The sequence below is a fragment of the Ovis canadensis genome, chromosome 15, assembly GCF_042477335.2.
Source record: "Ovis canadensis isolate MfBH-ARS-UI-01 breed Bighorn chromosome 15, ARS-UI_OviCan_v2, whole genome shotgun sequence".
Taxonomy (NCBI): Eukaryota; Metazoa; Chordata; class Mammalia; order Artiodactyla; family Bovidae; genus Ovis; species Ovis canadensis.
In genome coordinates, this window is record NC_091259.1 from 53,522,249 (window position 1) to 53,536,086 (window position 13,838).

Consider the following 13,838-nt stretch of genomic DNA (forward strand, 5'->3'; position numbering starts at 1 on the left):
ATAAAAATTTTGAAAAGGAAACAGCAAATGTTGGCAAGGATAAGGAGTAGCTGGAATGTATATACGATGCAGGCACGATTATAAAATGGTAAAAGCACTTTGAAGAACTGGTTGGGAATTTTTTAAAAAGTTAAATATACATCTATGAGCTAACAATTCCATCCCTAGGTATTAGCCCAAGAGATAAGAACATGTCATAAAAAAGGTTGGTACAAAATATTCATAGAAGCCTTATTCATAACAGCCATAAACTGGAAATAATCTAGAGATCCATTAACAAGAAAATGAGTAAGCAAGTTGGAGTATATCATTACAAGGGGATGCTAATCATTAATAAAAGAAATGAATGATTGAAACATGCAATAACAAGAATTTCAAAAAACCTTTTGTTGAGCAAAATAAGATGAACACAGGAATCAATCTAAATGAGATCCAAGAACAGACAAAGCTAATGTACAGTCACAGAGGTCAGAAGGTGGTTGCCTTTAGGACAGGACAGAGTGAGAGACGTAAATAAAGACTACATGGAAACTTTACGAGGTGAGGGAATTATTCTCTATCTTGTTTTGGGTATTTGTTACAAAGGTGTATGTAACTGTCAAAACCTAATGAACTAAACACTTAACATCTGTGCATTGTATTGAGTGGGGAAAACACAGAACTTATCTTTGAAAACGCTTTGTTGACCTGAGTAGAATGCCTTAGTTCTATGTTCCTCTTTATCTAGAAAATTCCTAATCAAGCCTCAAAAACCAGGTCAACCACTTCTACACTCTGTGCAGTTTTTCCCCAGAAAAAGTTACTTATGCTCCCACAACTCCAGACGTTCCCATAGTTGGTGTTCTTAAGAGTATTTTATGCAGTAGATTTTAATTTCTGTTTACTACTAATTCTCCCTAATGAGTAGGAGTGGGAGGTGGGATAAAGAAAGAGTAGAATAACTCCATTTTCTCATGCCAGACTTACAGTAGTTTTTGTAGTTTACAGTTTGGGTGCCTTAGTTCTTGATTAAGAATCTTCATTGCGAATTCATCAAGGTTGCTGTGGCACAAGATCACTTCTCTCAAGTGTTCATTTGTATGAAGCACAGAACAGAGGTCTTGCCACCAATGAAAAATGCGACTGTCAGCCCTTTGCCTAAATGATTAGAAAAAGAAAAGACCAACAAATCAGTTTCAGCTCAGGCAACTCTCAGAAGATGGTACTGAGTGAAAACAAGTGTCCTTTGTTACTCAGTTATGAGTAACTCAAAGAAGTGGTTGGAATTTGGCGTCTATATACATCAATTACTAGCGGAAAGGCAGAGGGAGAAAGCGCACTTATAGGAAAACAGATGGCTTTTTGGTAAGTAAATGGGCCCCTTGGAGGAGAGCCTGAAGATATGATGGTGATAATAATGTCTGAGTGTGGTGTCAACTGCTGCCTTCACAAAGACAAGATTAGAGTTACTCTGGGGAGGGGATTTATGACAGCTAATTTAAAAAGCTGAGATCTTTTGGAAGGCTCTGCTTTTAGGCAAATAAGCAATTTTGGGAACTCAGATGCCTTTATTCAAAGTAATTCTTATGTAAAAACTGCATAGTTTGAAATGGCAATATAGTGATCCATTTCACTACTCAATAAATATTGGTTCCCCCATGCCTTGCTTAAATTGGGATGAATGACATTGCAGAGGGGGTGGTTCTCTACATCACTCAGGGTCTTAAATTTGAGAAAACTTAAATTTGAGATTGAGGTGGTAAATCATTCATTCAGACATTCAGGTGCTTACTGCATACTATGTATAAAATGGTGAACAAGAGATCCCGCTCTAGTGAGGCTTACAATGTAGTTATGTCATAAAATAGGCTGAGGTCACCTATAATGTCTCTTTAAAAAAAAAAAACGCGATTCTCGGTCTCTTATTTTCACAACAATGGTAACTCTAGAATCAGATAACACTATAACACAGATGAGGGGAAAGTAGCACAAAGACTAGCAATACAGTTGCCAGAATTCCTTCCTAATACTTATTATTAGGCATAAAATACATTCTAATGTTCTGGGTTCAATCATGTCTTCTATAAGTAGAACTATGAAGTCAGAATTAAGAAAACCGACTGCAGGTGATTACTCACAACTCCCAAAGGACAGGAAAGGTCATAGCATCCCAGCCTACAATTCCTACTCCCACAGTTCCAAGAGAAATGAAATGCATGTTCTTATAAGAGGAATACATTTGTATGTAACGGCAACGAGAAAACTTGGGTAAAGTTGGAAAACCAAATACCTATAATCAGATGTGTAACCTCAATCAAGTTATGTTCCTTCTTGGTACCTCAGTCTTTTATAAGTAAATGGAAATAACAGCATCTATGTAGGATTGTTGGAGACTAAATGAGCTGGTCCTTAGAGGGATATTGGGTATGTGTTAAGCAAATGTTAGCTATTATTTGATCTGTGCTTGAATCAATAATTGATAACTGTAACTTTCTGGGTGAACTTCTCTGAATCTCAGTTTTATAATCTTAAAAATAAATTGAGATATGGTTTTGACCAGCATTAGCTTGGATAACATGTTAAATATTCTGTGATTATATAGCTGTGTGCCACATGAAGTGAAGTGAAGTCGCTCAGTTGTGTCCGACTCTTTGCAACCCCATGGACTGTAGCCTACCAGGATTCTCTGTCCATGGGATTTTCCAGGCAAGAATACTGGAGTGGGTTGCCATTTCCTTCTCCAGGGGATCTTCCTGACCCAGGGATCGAACCCAGGTCTCCTGCAATGCAAGCAGATGCTTTACCCTCTGAGCCACCAGGGAGGCTCCAAGCCCTTAATCAATTAAATCTGGCACTGATACCATAGTTCAAGAGAGTTAGAAAAAGTAACTTGAGAAAGGAGAGAGGGTAAAATAATATGCATAAAATGCTGAAGGTGCATTTAGTCTTTCAAAACATTCCTTCAGCACCTACTATTTCTTATCTCACTATTTATGGTGTTAAAGGGCTAAATCTTTCATGCAAAGGCCAAACTATATCAAGGTAATGGGGAAGGTGAATGAGGTCAGTAAAGTGAAACAGCCAAGACAAATGAGGTATGTACTCTGAGGTCAGCAAGAAATTCCTGGTCTCTATTTTTTTAAAAATAATATAGTGGATGGAAGTTAGCACTGTGCTGCCTCCCTCCTTGAGAACTGAAACACTCATTCCCTAGTTGCTGGAAGCTCTCACCCAGTTGCTTCTCTGGGGATTGCCCTCAGGCCAAGACAGCAACTGCAGGCACATTTTTGACTATTCCTCACCAGTAGCTGTGACTAGTCAATAGGGGGTTTCAGTGCCTGACCTCCTTGTCTCAAAGTGGGACAATTCTGAAAGGTTATCCTGGCTCTGGGACCTCAGTTAAACAACTCCTCCCCTCCCTCTGACAACACCTACGTCCTTCACTCTCTTGCAGGGCACTTCCAGGGAACTGACCTAACCCACTTACCAAGTTTCAGGTGGGAAGCTTGAGTTTAACATCTTCTTCTCAAATACCTCAGTTACCATCAGCTTCATGGTCCGTAAACACTGGCAGTGCTTCAGGCAGAATGAAGACAAAAGCAAATGGATTTCCTCACAAATATTAATGACAACCTTTTGGAAATATCTCATTGCCTGGCTTACAAATACTTCATCTTGAGTCTCATACAAATGGGCAAACAACTCTAGAAAAACCAGGTGTGATGGAAGCTGTTCACTGTTTCCCAGCATTTCCATCCACTGAAGTATCATCCATTTCACCTCCAATGACATTGTACAGTTAAAAGTTTCCTCCAGTTGTTTCATTCTATCTTCATTCAAAAGGCCAAACAAAAAGCATTTCATCTGTAGCAAGTGGGGGTCTTTATAACTGCTGCTTTCAAGCACCAGCTCCAAATTTTCAAAAGACTGAAGGGAATCATCCCTGGTGTCCCAACTGTCTTGCAACACATAGAACATTGCTGCAAAAAACTCCTGAATGTGTAGGTGGGTGAACACATAGCAGTTTTCATACACTGTGTCCTTTTGAAGAATATTTGTGTCTAGGAAAATTGAAACATCAGATTTCACTAACCCATGTCTTCTGAGATTTTCCTTGTAAAATACATATGTCATAGTCCATACTCCTTTGGCAGCCAAGTGGCACAGGCTCCTCAGTTGGGTTTGGCTGGGTAGACCAGGAAAGCTTCTATCTACTTGTGTCAACAAGCTGGAGATACAGCAGGCAAACAGAGAAGTGGTTGTCTTGCAAGTCAGCGTGATATCACCACCCTTTTCCATTTGCTGCTCCAGACAATTACAAACGATCCAGCATACTGCAGGGACTTGGCACATGTTAAAAAGCATCACATTGTTTCTTAGGGAACTGAATACTTGCAAGGCCCAACTCTGGTCTTCAAAAAACTGGTAAATATATTCCTGTCTTGCATCCTCAGACATACCTAGTAACTGTAGAGAATGCTGATTCTTCAACAAAGGCTTTAGTTTCCCCCAAGCTGTGAGTTTTGTCGTCACCAACAAGGACGACTCAGGGAGCATCACTTTTCTCAGCAAACTACTCATGAGGAAGGACACAGGATGCACTTGGGTCCAGTCTGTGCACAGCACAAACTCAGGCTCCTCAAAGGCAAAGTTCAGTTCATCAAAACTATCAATAATAAAAAGGAGACGACTTGGCTGGGACATAATCCTTTCAATGGGACCTTCTGTGCTGGGCCAGTCCTTTGACAGCAACTGAACAAAGCTTCTCTCTCTCAACTGGTTAATTTCTCTTGCATTGAGATAAAAGACATAGGTAAATTTCTGCTGGTAGAGGTTGCCCTGTGCCCAATCTAACATCATCATTCTCACCAACGTTGTTTTGCCTATTCCAGCAGCCCCTTGAAGGACCACCGTCTGTGGCTGCTCTCTGGTTCCAACATCTTCTTCAAACAAACGTTCCAACAGTTCTCGGCCTCCCTGAGCAATTTCATGACAGAAATTTTCAGATTTCCCAAGCAAATGGTTCTTATCTAACATGATGTGAAATTTTTCCCTTATTTGAATTCTGTATTCTGCTCCATCACCTAAGTCAGTTAGAAGGGAGATTGAAAAAAAAAAAAGATACACATGATCAAAATTAATTCTATGATTTGCAATGTTAATATTGGACTAGACTAGGAGTGATACAGGCTGAAATCAAAGCACAGCTGGTTTAGATGAGAAAAGAATGTAAATAAAATAAAAATATTCCTGTGGGTTTAAAATGCACATTATAAATTGTGGGGAAAAAAGAATTGACAATGCAGAAATCTATGATGGAAAATAAAAATTAGATTCATTCCAGAAGTATTTTTTCTTCTTTGTACTTCTATAGAGAAAAAAAAAATAATGGTATGTATGGAGAACAGAGCCATTCTCCAGATAAAAAGAGAACATAGGCAACAATTAACAATAACAGCCAGACAGGATCTGAAGACAGATCTGAACTATAGATCAAAGTAATCTGCTTTATACAGATAAAACATTAATGGGCATGAAGAGTTGCAAACATGTTTCTCAAGGAGCAGGAGGGTTGAGCCCCACACTGAGCTTCTCAGCCCTGGGGTCCTGCCCTAGGAAGATGAGCCCATGGAACATTTGGCTTTGAAGACAGCAGGGCTTACTTTCAGGAAAGCCTGGAAGGCTGTGAGAAACACAGACTCTGCTCTTAAAGGGCACACACAAAATCTCACATGTTGAGACCCAGAGTAGAAGCAATAACATGAAAGGAACTTGAGTAAGTGGCTGATCTTAGAGAGCCTCCCAGGGAGGCAGAAGGCACCTGGGACTTACCCTCACAACACTGACAGCAGCCACTTTGGGAGTTGATTTTACCAGGAAAACACAGGTGCTGGCAAGAGCCATTTTGGAATCCTTCCCTTAGTTCATTAGCAGCAGGACCCAGCCATGTCCACCAGCTAGTCAGCACTAGTCCCTGGGGCCCTACCTACCAGCAGGGAAACACCAGCTCCAAAATATCTTAGGCTCCTCAGTCAGCTTCCCCGGAATCCAGCCCCAGCCACCAGTGGGCCAGCAATGGCCCTGGAATCTGGTCTCATCTACCACCTGTAGGACCCCCAGGCCATAGCCAAACCTGGTCCTGCCCATCAGTGGGTCAGCACCAGCCCTGGAACCCCCAGAGCTCCACAGCTGGTCACATCGGGATCTGGCTCCACCCAACAATAGACCAGCCAGTCCTGGCCCCCCTGTACTCCCAAAGCCAGGCACTTGTGATCTGGTCCTACCCACCACCAGGTCATCCCAGACCGTGCAACCAGTCACAACATGCCCCAACCCCTCCCAATAGCAGGTCAACATCAGCTCTGGCAAACCTGGGCTTGAAGCCAGCCACAACCCAGCCCCCCTCACCAGTGGGACAGCACCAGGACAAGGACTCCCCAGGCCATGCAGCCAGCTCCTCTGAGATCAGTTCCACCAGCAGTCAGTAGCTTCTTCACGAGGCAGGGCCTTGCAACCAACTGGACCAGGGGCCAGCCATGCCTACCAGTGCGTCCACAGTAGCCAGCCCTGCCACAACAGAAGGGTCCATGGGGCCTGCACAGGGCCCACCCCCAGACCACATGGCTCTGCTGACCAGGGGGAAGTGTGCTGCTGGGCCTCGCAGGACAGGCCTATCTAATACATAGAAACAGACACAAACACAAGGAGGCTAGACAATATGCTACTAAACAACCAATGGATCACAGAAGAAATCAAAGAGGAAATCAAAAAATACCTAGAGATAAATGAAAATGAAACTACAATGATCCAAATCCTATGGGATACAGCAAAAGCAGTTCTAAGAGGGAAGTTGATAGCAATAAAATCTTACCTCAGGAAACAAGAAAAGTCACAAATAAACAACATAACACCTAAAACTAGAGAAAGAAGAACAAACAAACCTAAAAATAGAAGAAGGAAATAAATCATAAAGATTAGAGCAGAAATAAATGAAACAGAGATAAGACTATAGCAAAGATCAATGAAACTAAGAGCTGGTTCTTTGAAAAGATACACAAAATTGATAAACATTTAGACAGACTCGCCAAGAAAAAAAGGGAGCAGGCTCAAATCAATAAAATTAGAAATAAAGAAATTACAAGGGATACCACAGAAATAGAAAGGGTAAGAAGAGACTACCACAAGGAAGTATATACCAATAAAATGGACAACCTGGAAGAAATGGACAAATTCTTAGAAAGATACAATCTCCCAAGATTGAACCAGGAATAAATAAAAAATATGGACAGACCAATCACAAGTACTGAAATTGAAACTGTGGATCATAACAAAGGTCTAGGACCATGGCTTCACAGGTGACTTCTATCAAACATTTAGAGAAGACTTAAAATCTACCCTTCTGAAACAATTCCAAAAAATTTCAGAGGAAGTAATACTTCCAAACTCATTCTATGAGGCCACCATAACCTTGATACCAAAATCAGACAAAGATCCCACAGAAAATTACAGGCCAATATCACCATTGAACATAGATGTAAAAACCCTCAACAAAACACTAGCAATCCAAATTCAACAACACATTAAAAGGATCATACACCATCATCAAATGGGATTTATCCCCAAGGAAAGTTCAGTATCTGCAAATCAATAAGTGTGAGACTGCATAAACAAATAACAAAAATCATACAATCATTTAAATAGATGCCAAAAAAGCATCTGACAAAATTCATATCCATTTAGAATAAAAACTCTCCAGAAAGTGAAGATGACCATATCACCCAAGGCAACCTACAGATTCAATGCAATCACAATCTGAATACTAATGGGATTCCTTCCTCCATACATTCTCTCAGAACATAGTATATTTTTCATTCACAGCACATATCTCAAGCTGGAATTACTTTAATTTTTTAAAGTATATCATTCTTTTCTTTGTTCTACTAAGGCCTTCAGTACAAACATCTAACAAAGTTCAGATACCACTAAATTATCCTTATTTCTCCCTCAGTATGATATTAGAAGTCAGATACTCCTTTTTATGGTATAACATCTCAGACACTGCTGTACTTTTTAAAAATCATGGTTAGAGGGATAATCTACTTTCTTTGTAATACTTTATCTACCTTACAAATTTTATAAAGTAAATTTCTATGGAGGTAGAATCTTGCTTTCCTAAATTTACAGCTCATAATACCACAAAAATAAACTTCCTTATATTGTATCAGAAATCACGGCTCAAGCAGGAACTTATCTTCAGAATCATTTAACACAATAGGAAATTTTTATTTATCAGTTCTTGGAACAAAGTAGGCTCTCAATTATTTTTTGAATGAAATAATGTAGCCCATTAAAAAGCAGCATAGCTGAGTTAAGAACAAAGGCTTCTCACATGGTCCAATTTTCTCTGTATTATACTTCAATTTATAGAAACTGGGATTCAGCTAATATAGAATTCAAAACAAAGCAGGGGGACTGGAAATGGTATTGAATTAGGACTAAGAAAACCCAGCCCTAGAAATTACATTTTATGTAGATTAGTTGGTCACCATCCTGGAACTCAATTAGAGTATCATTTTGAACAGAAGAGAGGAGATGCAACAAGCCAAATTGTCCCTGCCAACTCTTACGAACTCTTATGAACTCTTCAGTCCATAAAACAAGATATTAAGATACCTTTGTTCATCAGATGATCAACTGTGACAGGGTCATTTCTAAAGACTCTGAATTAACATGGTCCTGTGTCTGATTTTGTCCTGAGAGCTGGTTTTGTCAATTCCTTCTGAATGATAATCACTGTTGCTGCTGCTAAGTCACTTCAGTCATGTCTGACTCTGTGCGACCCCATAGACGACAGCCCACCAGGCTCCCCAATCCCTAGGATTCTCCAGGCAAGAACACTGGAGTGGGTTGCCATTTCCTTCTCCAGCGCATGAAAGTGAAAAGTGAAAGTGAAGTCGCTCAGTCATGTCCAACCCAGCGACCCAGTGGACTGCAGCCCACCAGGCTTCTCCGTCCATGGGATTTTCCAGGCAACAGTACTGGAGTGGGGTGCCATTGCCTTCTCCGTGATAATCACTGAGCAGGTAGTATATCATAAGAAATTAGCAAGAGTTGAACAAAAGTCCCCTTAGAGATAATCCTCCCCCACTATGCTTCAAAAGCTCAAACCTCCCAAATCGGACAAAAAGCCCAGCTACTTACCCAGCACTGCTTCCTGATCACCCTGTACCTCTCCGGCCTCAGTGTCCTCTGGTCTCATAGTCTGGACAGTCCCTGCAACAGGTTCCAAAAGGAACATGAGATTTATCAAAGACAATTATTTGCTGACGGCCACACAGGGGCCAGAATTTTCCTCCGTGGTCCAATTCTGTGATCATCTGGATTTAAGAAACTAGAGCCAACAGAGCCGCAGACTCCACCAGCTTAGCTGATGGGAAAGTGATGTGGTGTGAACACTGAGGCATGACACTTCTTGCCACGCCTCCCACCCTGTAACTCTGAGGCACGTGGTCTAGTCTAAGCCTAAGGTTCCTTGTCTGTATTGACCTCATGGGGATGAGGTGAGGCTCAAAAGAAATAATGGATATACATTTTGGAGCTGTAAAGCATTAAATGTGAGTAAGGAATTTTAGATGTCTACAGTATTTCACACCTAGGAATGACAAAAAATAGTTTTTATGTCCCTTAATATATATATATTTTTTGCCCATTCCTCATATTTCAGCAAAGGTTTAAGGTCTTATTTGAGTATTCTTAAAATGTAGGCCAGCCTAATTACTTTATTTGTAGTTTAGGCAAAGGAACACTAGATGGGGCAATTCTTTCTAATCATTCTGTTTTTTGTTTTTTTTTTCATGTTTAGTTTTGTTTGTGTGTGTGTGTGCTCTTTATTTTTTATTTTTAACTTTATAATACTGTAGATGGATGAATTACTGCCAATTAAGGAGCCATACTCTGGAGAAGGGCATGGCAACCCACTCCAGAATTCTTGCCTGGGGAACCCCATGGACAAAGGAGCCTGGCAGGCTACAGTCCATGGGGTTGCACAGAATCGGACACAACTGACATGACTTAGCATAGTATATCCTAAGGAGCCATACTGAACAACAGTACTCAAAACTCTTCAGCCTGTTAGTGCTCCTCAAATGATCTAACAAACTCCCATTATATACCTGACCTCCATGGAACTTGTGAACCAAATGGTCTGGACTTCATTCCCAAGTCCCTTTCGCAGAATCAATGGGCTCCAGGAAGCACCCCCTTCTCCCTACCCCCAGGTATATCTCCAACATCACTCACAGTTGATCTCTGCTTTTGCTCTCTCACACAGTTCCTTGAGGTTCATCTTGCCAAAGATACTTAGAGCCACCTTCCAGGCTTGCTCTCCTGGATAATACTTGCTCATCAAGTCAGCCAAATCCTTCCGTTTGGCCTTCTTCACTTCAGACCAGGGTATCCTGCAGGACCTGGGTTCCAGGGTCTCATTCTTTAGAAATGACTTGAATCTAATTAATTCCTGTTTGTTTAGCTCCTCCAAATACAATAGCAGCCCAAAATCAGAAAAGAAGGAGGAAGACGACAAATGCGTCATCTTGTCTATGGATTAATATTCAAGCTTCAGTGGGGAAAGATAATCCAAAGAACATGGGATAACTGGGACCTGTGGAAAAATAAGATTAGAGAATGAAATACCTCTAAACACACAGACTAATTCAACAAACTTATTGAAGCCCACTGTTTCAGGCTCCGTACTAACCTCCTGTCCACTGTAATATATTTTCTATCATAAAAGCATTTCTCTAATTGTGTTTCTTCCACCTTCCCCAGAGTTGCTCCCAGCCCCATGCTTATGAGCTGTAAGAAATCAAGGGAGGCAATCCATCTCTCATTACTCTTCCGCAAAGCGAGGACATCAGAACCAATCTCAGAGGACTATGGCCTGGATTAAATGAGGTAGAGTTCATGTATCACCTGGCTCAGAACAGGCTCCTACTAAGTACTGGCAAATTTCTTCATTCACTCTCTCCCCTACCAACACCCAGCATGCACCTCAAACTATGAAATGTTATTACTGTGCCTCCACCATTAACTCCTAAAGCATGGCATGCAAGGGGCATATGCCAACTTTTTCTTGTCTGGTTATGTCAGCTCTAGTCATACGTCCATACCAGCTCCTGGTGATCTGTGTTCCCTAGCTCACAAGCTCCTTTCACACCTATTCAATACCAAAATTATTATAGATGTGTTCAAAGGTAAAGCCCTTCCAAAACAGCATTCTCACCCATCCCTGACCTCAACTCTCATGACCTCATCCCACTCCAGCACTTCACTCCAATGTTCTCACTCAGACTTTATCAACAACCACTCAAACTCTGTAGAATCTTTTAAACTCTTAAACTAATACTTTCTAGTTAACTGGACAGTTTCATCCCCTCACTCCCATGACAGTTCTTCAGATGCTATTAAATCTTAGTCTTCTGAGCCCTGTGTTTTCCTTATTTATCAGCCATCTTAAGAGCCTTATTCAATTTCTCATTTAGCACAGGAACTCCAGTTAATCATTAAAATCTGATGTTCAAGTTCGCCATTACCTCTTCAGTGATTTGCCTAAAGAGACAGAGGTAGTAAGTGATACACCTGGAACACACCCTAGATCTTTCTTCAAGCCCTCCTCTCCTTTCCAGCCTTTCATATGCCACTTGCTACTCTTGCCAGTGGGATTGGAAAAGATGAATGGGGGAAGAAAAAAAAAATGTACAGAGGGAAATTTTACTTCTTAAACAGAAGGTGAATTATCTCAAAGTTACAAGGTAAATCAGGAGTTTCTCATATAGTAATTGGTGAGTTATCAGCTGTTACAGGATTGTTTTTGTTTGCTTTAATGGCACTGTAGAGATACTCTACATTATAGATAGAATCCAACCAAAACAGGTTCTACAATAATTTTTTAAAAGAAGCAAAAAGGAGTCAATTTGAGGAAACTTCAAAGGAACACTAAAATTTCTCCAGAACATACAAAATATGGTAGGTGAGGGAAAATGCGATATAGAATACCACACCCTCAACTTCCTGCCCAGAAAAGTACAGTTATCACTGCATGGGGGCTTATCTGTTCCCTCTTTTCCTGTAACAAAAGATGTGAGCACCAGCTCCTTTTCTACAGCTCATTCCTTCACCTGTGATCTCAATCTCATCAGCATCAGGAATTAAGGGACTTAGTCCATCAAAAATCTCCCTTCCCTTCTCAAGCCTCAACTTCTCCCTGTCCTCGAGGTCCTTCTCACCAGCATTTAAACGTGCCCAAGTCCACCTTAGTCTTTTACAAATATTTCCTTTACTCCACATCTCCTTCCTCTTCAAACATCCTCAGTCTTCTATACTTTACCTATTATACCTCCTCAGTCCCTTGCAATCTAACTTTTGCTACCCCAGTTTCACTGGGAAAACTCATACCAATGATCACTGTTGTAAAACCCAATAGGTAGGCATTTGGGGGATTCAATGTTTATATTTTTAAGTAGGAAAAATAACAGTACCTACCTCTGCAAGGATTAGAAGATAATACATGCCCCTAATTTATAGGGTCTCATATATATAGTATTACAATTTTAACAGTGTCATAATTCTTGATGCTCTTTCTCTTTGGCTCTTATAATACCTCATGCTTCATCTTCCTCCTGTCTTTCTAGGTGCTCCTTTGAGCCAAGATTTGCAACTTCTGAATCCCTTCTGTTTCTACAGAATGATATCTACAACTCTGATAGAGTACAATATGCCTTGGCCTCCTTTCCAAAGATTTTATGTTGTTCTTTAAGGATTTTTCTTTTTTTCCTGTTTTGTGATCTTCCTGTGCTTATACTTTTGGGAAAAGGAAAGCAGATGTTATCTGGTATGACTCCTTTTCTGGGAAGGCATTCATAAATTCCAAAATGTTCTGAACTAAAATGGGAACCCATGGCCTAAGAGGATCTATTTCAATTTGCAAATTTATTGATGGAAATTTTTACCACCTATGATAATTAAAGAATATTTGCTCAAAATAAGTTATTCTCTCAGCATGTATTAATAATTATCATATTTATTGAGAACCTACAGAGATAGTTTATGAAAATGTTCTCTAGTCCCCAAAGCTTGGTTTTATCTACATTTTACAGATGCATGGACTCAGAACTTAATAAGTTTGTCCAGGTTACAGAGTTGACAAGGAACTTATCAGGCTACAAAGCTCATTTTCTTTCTACTATGAACCACTTGCCTTTTAATTTTACTTTATTTTTCAGGCACTGGGAATTCTGATTTAATGAAATCAGCATGACCATTCTCTGATACCTGACTTTTGCTCAACACTGGGCTAGGGGAAAGGGAAGACTTCTAAATATATAACGGCAGAACATAAAGGAAGGAGGGATTCTTTTCCAAAGAGGGTAGAGATGACAAGGTCTTGGAAGAGTTGCATTCTATCTAAGAAACAGGATATTCCTACCCTTTTCAGGTGTTTCTGCCTGACTTCCTTTATAGGGCCACTGGAATCTCCTATAACAGTTTCTCAACCTCACCACCATTAACATCTTTTGCCAGATGATTCTTTATTTGGGGGACACTGTAAGTACACTGTATGATGCTCAGTGGCCTTCCTGGACTCTGCCCACCACATGCCATTAGAACCTCAATCTCCCACAGCTGTGACAATATGTCTTTGGACATTGCCAGATGTCCCCAGGGGAGCATATTGCCCCAGTTGAAACCAATTTCAAAGCCTTAACGTCTACTGCTGTATATATGATTCATCAGCCCTTCTCCATGTCATTACTGTAACAAATCAAAGAAACAGAGCAGACAGCTCAGGAAAAGGCAGCATA

General features: G+C 40.5%; 1 protein-coding gene across 1 annotated transcript in view; it reads right to left on the reverse strand.

The window, feature by feature from the left end:
- Window positions 1-10,570, reverse strand: part of NLRP14 (NLR family pyrin domain containing 14) — a 35,418-nt gene extending 24,848 nt beyond the window's left edge. Inside the window, exons 1-4 of the mRNA XM_069554175.1 lie at window positions 10,279-10,570; window positions 9,181-9,252; window positions 3,467-5,063; window positions 967-1,131 (exon numbers count right to left, since the gene is read on the reverse strand). Of these exons, the coding sequence (XP_069410276.1) occupies window positions 967-1,131; window positions 3,467-5,063; window positions 9,181-9,252; window positions 10,279-10,570 (2,126 nt within the window). The remainder of the gene's footprint in view (window positions 1-966; window positions 1,132-3,466; window positions 5,064-9,180; window positions 9,253-10,278) is intronic.
- Between the last annotated feature and the right edge of the window lie 3,268 nt (window positions 10,571-13,838).